At 44.2% G+C, this 10,476-nt stretch overlaps 1 protein-coding gene across 4 annotated transcripts; it reads right to left on the bottom strand.

Moving 5' to 3' along the window:
• Positions 1-1,759: 1,759 nt before the first annotated feature.
• Positions 1,760-6,547, bottom strand: ZNF32 (zinc finger protein 32). Of its 4 annotated transcripts, none has more exons than XM_082339617.1 (3): positions 6,445-6,547; positions 3,946-4,085; positions 1,760-2,741 (listed from the first exon to the last, which is right to left on the bottom strand). In XM_082339617.1, exons 2-3 carry the CDS (start codon positions 4,013-4,015, stop codon positions 1,948-1,950), a joined length of 864 nt encoding a protein of 287 aa, XP_082195743.1. In that variant the 5' UTR covers positions 4,016-4,085; positions 6,445-6,547; the 3' UTR covers positions 1,760-1,947. The 4 variants fall into 4 exon arrangements, with proteins under 4 accessions (XP_082195743.1, XP_082195746.1, XP_082195744.1 ...); XM_082339620.1 differs by having other exon boundaries at positions 1,760-2,699; XM_082339618.1 differs by lacking the exon at positions 6,445-6,547 and adding an exon at positions 6,284-6,302.
• Positions 6,548-10,476: the final 3,929 nt, after the last annotated feature.

Here is a 10,476-nt window from a genome sequence, read left to right as displayed (position 1 = left end):
TGCTTCTTTCAAGTCAGTCCCCTCCCGCCTCTTCCATAGAGGCAACCACTGTTTGATGTCATTTACCGCAGATTGGTTTTTCCTGTTCTGTGAAGTTACATAAATGGAATTATGTACTATATTTGTGTGTGTATGTGTGTGTGTGTGTGTGTGTGTGTGTGTGTGTTTGGGTTCTTTCACTCAACACAAATCTTGAAATTCATCCAGGTTATTGCATGTATCAGTTGTTATTTTTTATTGCTGAGTTGTATTTTATTATATGACTCTACCACAGTTTATTACCTTGCCTGTTATTGGACATTTGGGTTATTTCCAGTTTATGACTATTATAAATGAGGATGACATGAACATTCTGGTATGCATCTTCAAATATTATCAGGGTAGGGCTTCCCTGGTGGTGCAGTGGTTAAGAATCCACCTGCCAATGCAGGGGACATGGGTTCAATCCCTGGTCGGGGAAGATCCCACATGCTGTGGAACAACTAAGCCCGTGTGCCACAACTACTGAGCCTGCGCTCTAGAGCCCACAAACCACAACTACTGAGCTCACGTGCCTAGAGCCCGTGCTCCGCAACAAGAGAAGCCACCACAATCAGAAGCCCACATATCACAACAACGAGTACCCCCACTTGCTGCAACTAGAGGAAGCCCGGGTGCAGCACTGAAGACCCAACTCAGCCAAAACTAAAGAACAAACTAATAAATAAATTTATAAAAAAAAATTATCAGGGTATCTTTAGGAGTATTACTGTATTAATATTCAAACTCATAGTGTTTCTAAAGTGTTTCTATGCCCAAAGATCTTTGGTAAAATTTACCTCTCTCTCAAGATTTTCTGTTAAGCTTCTTGGATTAAGGAGCCTACAGCCTATAGGATCTACTAGAGGGAGCCTATAGTCTATAGGAGCCTACAGCTTATAGGGTAAAGAAAGAATGGAATGGTATCATATCAAGAAAACCACTCTATCTACATCATTCATCATTTTAATTACATAAAAGCTAAGAATGAAAATTTAGAGATGGCTAAAGTTAAAAAAATTGGAAATTCCCTCTCAAAACCAACTTCTCCTCTCCACTATTCCTCAAATCTCATCTACTAGAGGTAAAAAACAATTACCTTCCAAATTTCTTCTGTGTGTGCATGCATGTGTCTGTGTAGGAGGAAGAGGATTGTGTTGTTGGAGGACTGGAACTTCATAATTGACTACAAATTTGAGCTCAGTAATGAGGACACTTATGCCCTTACTAGGTGACTCTAACTCTGAGATATTGTTACTGTTGCCAAAAGGGAGTGAGAGTCATTGTGTCAACTATTGTAGATAGTTGTCTGCTCTTTGGCTATAGACAAGTTATCTCTATCCCAGTTAGGAGTGGAAGACTGAAGTAAACCACAGTCCAGGCTTGGAAAAGATCCTATTTTTGTAAGGAAAGGCTAGGGCCTCTGCTATGAACATGCGTGATTTGTTAGAATATGCTGTTGAGACTACCATTCAGATAATATTCAATATGAGGATTATTAGATTTGCCTCATGAATTCTGCCCAGTGGTCTTGAATGCAAAACAAGATTAATTTGAATATGTAGAGAAGAAAATAATCTTGGGATTGGTAAGGGGCTGACTTTTTTAAACAGGCTGATGGTGTCAATTGCAAATTTAAAATCTGTATCTGCTACATAAATCTCCAATTGTGTACTAGATTAATGGAGGTACCTTGGGAAATTAGGTCAAAATAAGTGGACAAATTATGAATCATACGTGATAACGATAATAAACAAGACATTTATTTTTCATATTCATTTGGGGGAAGGGAGAAAAGTCAGTTTGCTCTACCCAATGATGGTCTTTCTGAAGGAGTCTCCATTCATTCCGTAAAATTGAATAGGTTGTTTAATCTCAGGGGATTTTATGCTGTTAATTCACAAAGAGAACTTCCTTTGATGAGAGTGGTTATAGGGTGAGCCTTTGTGAGCAGCTTCGCTGGTGCACAGCCAGACTCCCTCTCTGAGTGAAGCTTTTCCCACACTGGCCACACAGATAGGGTGTCTCTCCTGTGTGGATTTTGCCATGCAGAATACAATTCCCTCTGGTGTGGAAACTCTTCCTGCATTGTGTGCAGGCATAGGGTTTCAGGCCTGTGTGGACTCTGATATGAACAATTAAGCTTCCTTTCTGACTGAAGGCTTTTCCACACTGATCACATCTGTAGGGCTTCTCACCACTATGAACTCTTCTGTGAACAGCGAGGTTACTTTGATTCCTGAAGCTTCTCTGACAGATAGCACACTCATAGGGTTTCTGTCCAGTGTGGAGTCTTTCGTGAACGGCCAGACTACCTCGTTGACTAAAGCTTTTCCCACACTCCTTGCACTGATAGGGCTTCTCTCCTGTGTGTATTCGTTGATGTGTAACAAGATTGCCTTTGGCCCTAAAGCTTTTTCCACAGTGAGTACACTCAAAGGGCTTCTGACCAGTGTGGATTCTCTCATGTAACGTTAGACTACCCTTTTGCCTGAAGGATTTTCCACATTCTTGGCACTCATAGACCCTCTGCCTCACTCCAGGTGAATCTTCCTGTAGTGTCTTAGAATCTGGGGATTTTTGTTCCAGCTTCTCTCTTCTGAAAGAATTTTGGAAATCCCAGCTTGAGGATCCTGTGGCCTCAGAGTGATCATATTTGTGGTGGGCTTCTGTCATCACATCTGGTAAAATGAGAGGGAAGTCATGTAAGAGGCACCAATATGCTGAGTGAGAAGAACAGGGAAAAAAGAAACAATGCTTTGAGTGCTTATAATGTGCCAGATATTATACTATAAACTTTGCATAGATAATTTAATCCTGAAAACAGTCTATTGCTACAGTTAAGGAAGTGAAAGTATAGGGAGGTTGTCAAAGATTGTGCAGCTAGGTAAGCATAGACTTGGGATTCAGGCATGCTCCATAGCAGTGTACTGCCTCTAAATTTAGTTTAATTTAGCCTCCCAAATAGTATTGTGTATAGACATGGTTATTTCCATTTTACAGATACGAAAACAGGCTCAGAAAAATTAAGAAAACTATTTACGATCAAATTTAGTGCCATACCAAAGTTCTGACACCAAAACAGGTGTGGATCCAGGTTGTGTAGGGCCTAAAGCTTTAAAATTTTGGACAGATTCCATTAAGAAACAGTATAAAAGTAGGGACAAGGCCTTGAAGAGACCAGTGTAAGGGAAAGATCCTGAACTTTGTTTCATTAGTTTCATGAGAAATCCACTTCTGCTCTAGTCTGCTCTCCTAACAGTGGAGTAAGCTCCATGATATCAGAATATATGTAGCAGAATCCTTGGTACTTTACATCTATTAATTCTAATCCCTGCACCCTGCAAGATAGAGCTTATTGTCCCATTTTACAGATGAAGAGGCTGGAGCTCAAGAAAGTTAAATAACTTGTCTGATACCACAGATCGAGTCAGGGTTATCATAGAATCTGATCCAAGGAATTTTTCCCTTTAAAATCCATGCTATTTCAATCTGCTAAGCTATGGTGGAACTGAAGTCTATTTTGGTTTGGAAGTTATTCTCAACACTTCCTATGCAGATATTGACAGTACTGTCCAGTATTGCCCTGCATATGAGCCTTCTACTGCACTTTAAATATGGGTCCATTCATCACTAATAATAGTTTTCTTGGAGTCATCCTAGGGAGATTTCAACTTGTTATTCAGTGATTGTGCTGAGATTTAAAACTGCTCATTCATTCTCTCAGAGACTACCTCCATATCAAGACTGTTCTGTTCTGTTTCTACTATTTCTAACTCCGGTTTGTAGGCTTTCCCTGTAATCCCTAGAAACGGTGAGCTCCACCAAAGGAACGTCTTCTCTGCATCCTCAGCCTGTTGACTAGTGCTGAGAACAGGGACACCGATTATTGTGAGTTGAGGGCATGCCAGCAATCAACTGACTCACTGAAAAATGCTACATTCTGGGCATATCTTCCATGACAGTCCAGCAGAGTAGCTGTTGGAAATCCAAACATGTCCACTCCTGCTGTATGACCTTAATCACCACCTCTCCATATGATTCTTCCATGGGCTGTTCTTGAGTACCTGGGAGGGAAAAACAAACAAACAAAAACAAAACAGAACAACAAAAACAAACAGGAAAGGACAGGAGAATTGATAAGTGAGGAGAATAAAGTCAACAGGAGCTCCAGTTTGGGGTATGAGTGAATGGAGGAAATCTTGATTGCTTGATGTAATGTCAGTCACCTACAATGTAACTGCAAAATGAGCCAAAAGGTACCATGACCACTTATAAATGAGTCCAGGAGGAAGCAGGAGGTGGGAAAGCAGGGAAGACATAAAGCAAACAAGTATCTCTTCTTGCCAGTGCCAGGATAATGGTCCGTCCTATTTGTACCTTAGCTTAGCCTTAGCATGTGACTGGAATCGTCCACTTCCTTCCCCCACCTAACAGCCTGCTATTTTATCCTCCAAGGCTCCAAAGGAATTCAGAATATAAAAAAAAATTTCAGCCTTCATGATTGGTTCTATGATTGAAATGGCTCCAGCTCTCCTCTCCAGTCCCCTCTAGGTTATTAGGACAGAACAAGAGATTTCATATTTCCTTTTGGCACTTCTTAGGAGGCTCCAGACTCTTCAAGGTATGAGAATACCAGTTCTGAGGAAGTATAAATACTTGCCAATTCTTGGAAAAAAGAAGACCTACTTCAGACTCCAAAACCAAGCCCAAGGCACACCGATTAGGGTAAGTAACTTGCCCCTATTCCCAGAGCCAGTAAGGAGTCAAGGTGAGGCAAAGGCTCAAATCCAAGACTTTTTGGATCCAAAGCCTATGTCCAGACAATTCTCTACTTCCTCATCACTAAAAAGCTGGTGAGAACTCTTATAAAATGAAATAGAATGGAAGAGAGCTTGACCAGACCTTACTATTCTTCCAGATCCTAGGAATCCTCTTGTTCCATATTATCCTTTTGTATTTTGGGGGGGATATTCTTCTTATTTCAGGACGCTAATTACTGAATACTTACACTTTATTTATGCAGTGGTTCAATGTATAACTTTTGTTTCCCTCTACTATGTCCCATGAAAATGCTGGCCTCCTGATTTAATGAAATAGTGTGATACTACAATCCTTTGTTAACCCAAACACCTGGTCTTCTTGACAACTGCCCTTTCTGCTACATGTTGTGATGACTGGAGAGGCATTTAAACTCTTTATTTGGAGGACTCAGCTCCAATGTGCAGTACAAGCCACAAAGCGATGCCCTATCAGAGTGTCAGGACACTACAACACCGTTCACTTGGAAGTGGAAGGTGTTACTGCTCAACCGCACATCCACCAAGAGTCAGTGGAAAGTATATGGGTACCTGCTACCTGAGGTTGGACTGTCTCTGGTTAGTCCAGCAAATAGTTTGGTCAGAACATGTGGGCAGCACTTACAGCTGTGCCTCTCCACATGTTGTGAGATATTCAACAAGAAACAGCTCAGCTGTGTCTCAGGAACCTCCTTGATTAATAAAGGGAAATTGTTGTATTTTTCTCCCTAGATTCCAGAAGTCTGAGGAATCAATTTCCTGAAGGTTTTGGAGGAAGTCACTTTATAGTAGAAAATATTACTTTTCCTATGAGAAAGGCCATTATATCCTGTGGAAAGAGCTCAGAATTAGGCCATGAGAGACTTGGATTACCCTTCTCTCCCCTTAAATGGCACTGGGCAAGTAACCAAACAGCCCTGACCCTATTTCCTCACTTACTAAATAGTCTGATAACACTGTATTATCAAGTAGCTCTTGGGAGAATAAAAGAACCAAATGTGAAGGGCCTCTGACATGACCTACAGATTTAAGGCCTAAAGTTGAGAGTCCTCAGTAGAGGACTAGGATAGTTGCTTTCTTGAGGGATAGTTTCAGGATTAGGAGATTCTGGGGAGGGGTGATTATTTTCTCTGCACACCTGAATCCACTTTGTCCTTTCCTATTCTCCACCCAACGAAGTTTGTCCTTTCTCCCTTTCACCCACCTCAGAGAGACTGCACTTTTCTCCTGTCCATCTTCTGAAACCCTCCCTGCGGGCCCCGGGACACACCTGCCTGTGGTCTCCCCCTCCCGCGTCTCGGGGTGCAGGGCCTTGCCCCACACCCGGCCGTGCTCTGCGGCGGAGGGACCCCTGCTCCTCCCGACAGACTCTCCCTTCCCGCCTCAGGTCTGCCCCCACCCCCAAACCCCCCCGGGCCGGCTCTGCGCGCTGGGCCTCAGCACCCCTTTCTCTGGTCCAGCTGGACCTTTTCCTGCGGGCCGCAGACCTCTCCCCTCTCAGCTGGCTGCCCTGGGGAGTCCAAGCTGGCCAGGCCTGCTCAGGGCCGCAGGGGGCTCGGGGACCGCGGCCTGCAGGCGGGGCCCCGCCTCGCCCGGGCGTACGGACCCGGCCGGCGGCCTCACTCACCGCAGCGGCGCGCGCCCGCAGACAGACAAAGGCCGACAACGAGCCCTCAGCAGCGCCGGCGCGAGCGGCCCGGACTACAACTCCCAGGAGGCTCCGCGTGAGCCTGAGCGAGGGGATGGGCCGCGCCTCGGCGGCCCCGGCTTCCCCGAGCACTGTGGGAGACGTAGTTCGGCGATGCGACCGGCCGCTCGGGCTCTGCGGGTCCCGGTGCGCGCTGGGCGCTCGGGTCCCTCCTGTTTGGCCCCGAGCCAGAGACGCCGACTTGTTAGCGGATGTAGGGCGGGGGCCGAGAGCACCAAAAGGCCACTCAGATTAGCCACGCGTGGGATGGCAGGTTGATGAAGCCGTCCGCTGAGCCAGGAAATGGGGAATCCAGGTTTCTGAAGCAAAGTGTTGGGAAGAAATGAGTTGATAAACCCGCGGGTGTTTAGCGGTTTTGCGTTGAGCCGCTGCATGAGCAGTGACTAAATGTGTAATTAGAGTTCTGAGACAAGGAGCAAATATTTCAAGCGAAGTCTGTGGGTAAAGAGGACTTGGAACACCACAGGAAAATTTCGAGAGCTTGGAGAGGAGAGTTATGCCCTACCGATCCCGTCAGTAAGAATTTGCACCCTAAATAATGGGTAAGAGATCAGGTTTGGAATTGTCCTGAATTTGCTTGCTGGCTCCATCACAACAGGCTGGAGCCAACAAGCAAATTGACTAGCTACAGGATTCTGGACAGGCTTCTTACCTGGTGGAGAGCCCAGGATAGGCTCAGGTGACAGCTACAGGGGCCAGGTGAAGGCTTCTTGAAGGGTCCAGGGTCCAGGCCAGGCCACCCCGCTATCCTGTTGCTTCAGAGCAAAGGCAGGTATGTGAGTGAACCCAGAAAAAAATCGTTCTGTATGTACTCCATGAATTATGGAGAGAAAACAGTATTTTCTAGGGTAATAAATTAGATTTTTTTCTTAACTGACTGTGTGTCTGAAGCATTGAGAAATTGTAAGCCCTGAAAATTGCTCAGTTCAGGGGGCAAGAGCTGTTTTTCATGGGGCTTCTCTGAAGAGCCACTGAAGCACAGGCAGTCAAATCCTTGGCCCTGTTGTATGATGCTGGGAGGGGACAAAGGTTGATTTAGAGCATCCATGAGTTAAAGGCTCTCTAAATGCCTCAAGCCACCTTCAAATGCATTTTTATAGGATCCTGGCCTCTGACAGGGAATTTGGTCAGGGAAGACTGGCATTAAAGTTCCTGGGGGCTTAGGCTTCTTGGGCTTCCTCCCCCTTGAATCACCTGTGTTTTCCTTCATCCTGGAGCTCTCCTCAGTGTACTTCTCTCCAGGCTCCCTGCTCCAGAGCTCCCACTCAGAGACTAGTCTATCCTACTGAATGAGGAGTTTCACAAGGAATGTTTCCGCTTGCTATGTCCTTGTCCTCTACACCAAAGCCACCTGTTAAACAAAACAAAACAAAACATTTAATTTCACACAGTGTACAAAGTGTAAGTTATAAGTTGATTCCTAAGTGTCTGTTATTACTATTACCAACAACACATCAGTACTTAAGTTTGTTGAACCTTTATGTCCTGAGCCCATTTGAAATGTCAGATACTGTGCTGGGTTTTGGGGACACAAATGTCAACAAGATACACTCTCTTCTCCTAGAAAGGGAGCTGACAGTCTAGTTGAGAAGGCAAAATGAACGCTCTTCCTCAAAACCTGGGCCAACAGCTGTCTCACAGAGAAGTCCCTGAGTGTGCAGGGGAAACTGCCCTGAAGGCCCCACTCCTGAAAGGCCCCTCAGCACAAATGCAGGGCTCCCTGTGGTGCCTCCTTCATTATTTGTTCCAGAGTCAGAAAGAGAAAGGGGTAGGGCGTTAAGGGACGGGCACAGTCACTGCTCTTTCTTTCCTTTTACAGTAGCCACAGACAATTTTCAAAGCCCAGGTGGCACCAAGCAAGGGCCAGTCCTTGCACCTGATTGGGTGGTGCTGTACGAGTACCTCTGCTCCCTTCTCTCCCAAGGCTGTGTCAGTAAGGCTGAGTGTGTCACCCCAGGGCCCGAAGTCATTTCCCCTGCTGATAAACAACACCATGCACCTAGAAGTCTTATCAGTTCTGTTGGGATCAGGATCAGCTGTGGTTGTTAGGACGTTTCAGATCCCATTGTGAAAGTAGAAGACAAAGCTTTGGTGGGAGAAGGTAACTGTAAAGGGGGAATGTTGTCACCTATTTCAACAAATCTTAAGGTGTCTCAGGAAAGTGGACACATTGAATGGAAAGTGGAGGAGAAAGCGGTTAGGAATGGAGTTGATGAGACCCAGATGAGACCCACCCACCCCTCCCTTGACAGACACTTAGCAGTCTTTACCCAGATCCCACGTGGGGCCCAGTCCTCAACCACTGCCTGCATCTTAACACACACTCAGCAGGAAGGAGGGGAGCTGGGCGAGGGTGTCAGGAATGTCAATTTGAAAAATTGCCAAAGAACTAATACTTTACTTCACATGCATTTCAGAACATCACAGAAGGATAGATAATTCAATAACTTGTTATGACAAAAGGTGAACCATTTGGCCAAAAAATAAAGGTAAATGTTTACCTAACTCCTATGCCAAGATAGCCTCCAGGTGGATTACATGTAAAAGGTAAAACCCAGATCCATAAAAGGCCCAGAAGAACGTATGGTTTAATAATTTTATAATTTTGGCCTAGGAAAGGTTTTCCTAACCATGGTAACAAAGGCAGAAACAATAAAGAATAAGATTGCTGGATTTGATTGCATTAAAATCTAATACTTCTGTGTCAAAAACACTGTTAAATGAAGTTAACACATGACAAGCTAGGAAAATATTAATATTTGTCATATTTAAAGAGACAGTACAAATCAATAAGAGAAAGAAAATGTTTCAGTGGAAATTTGGCAAAGGATAGCAACTCACACACACAAAAAACAGAATTAAGGAAAAGTGCTTAGACTCACTAATTTTTTAAAAGTGCTAATTGAAACAAAGAAAATTTTTCCCTAGCTAGTGAATGGCAAAATATTGCAATGGGGACTAGGGAAATGGACGTTTTCATCCATGTGTAAATTGAGACAGTCATTCTGATTAGACATTTGCTAATATGTTTCAAAAAGTCCTAAAAATGTACATTTGACTTCCACAGTTTTTTTCCTCAGGAAAAGAAAAAATGAGGTAACTGAATCCTAAATGTGGAATGAAAGCTGCAGAATTCTGCAGTAAATTCTAAAGTGAATTACTGACTTGGAAAGGACTCTTGGTTCCTTTGAAGGGAGGGGCTGCCCCAGAAGCTTGCATGAGATGGCATGATGCTCAAGGGCTTCATTTTCTGCCATAATCTCAACAGAGTCTTTGGATCTAGAGTGGTAGAATGAGGATCTGCCCTCCTGGAAGAGTTTATCAGAATAATTTCCATTATGCCTCAAGTCTGTGTTTACTCCTCCCATCAGAAATGCAAGCCCCTTTAGTCATCTCTTAAGAACTGTGTTTTATGAACCCCCATCCCATCCCACTACTCTGTACATTCACTGAACTAACCAGTCTTCCCATCCCTCAAAAACATTGTACTATGTCCAACATGGAGGCCAGTGCTTGGGAGAAAGCTGGCTTTCTTTCAGGCCCCTCCTGCTCAGTGACCATGCTCGAGTAGCTGGACCTACCAGAAAGAAAGGGGTCTGTGCTTTAGTGCAATTCTCTGGAAAGGTTGTTGATCCCTCGGCTAGAGCCTACAAGTGTCTCTTGACTTGCCAGCTATTTCTCAGGGCTGGAAGTCATCTTGGCCTCTCCTTGGACAAGCCAGTCCTGTTCTCTGCAGCTATTTCTGTCTCTTTGCACAATTATGTCTTGTGTTTGATCTCACTATTCTTACCTGATTTATAAATTCAGGATACTAATAATTTGGGCTTAATAATGCCTAGTGTATGCGTCTTAGCTTGTGTAACCTCAAAATTCCCTCAACTATTCAAATATAAATTATTTATCCTTAAGGGATCTATTTATGCAGGCTTCAGCTATTTTTAAATTCTTGCC

Source organism: Balaenoptera borealis (assembly GCF_965194805.1).
Source record: "Balaenoptera borealis genome assembly, chromosome: 10".
In the NCBI taxonomy this organism is placed as follows: Eukaryota; Metazoa; Chordata; class Mammalia; order Artiodactyla; family Balaenopteridae; genus Balaenoptera; species Balaenoptera borealis.
This window is presented reverse-complemented; position numbering and strand designations above follow the sequence as displayed.

Bases quoted from the DNA above. Each gene is read 5' to 3' on its own strand.
- ZNF32 (XM_082339617.1), bottom strand. From the start codon at position 4,015: ATGTTTGGATTTCCAACAGCTACTCTGCTGGACTGTCATGGAAGATAT. The intron at 2,742-3,945 runs GTGAGTCAGTTG...CTTCTCACTCAG, and splicing joins CCAGAATGTAGCATTTTTCA to CATATTGGTGCCTCTTACAT.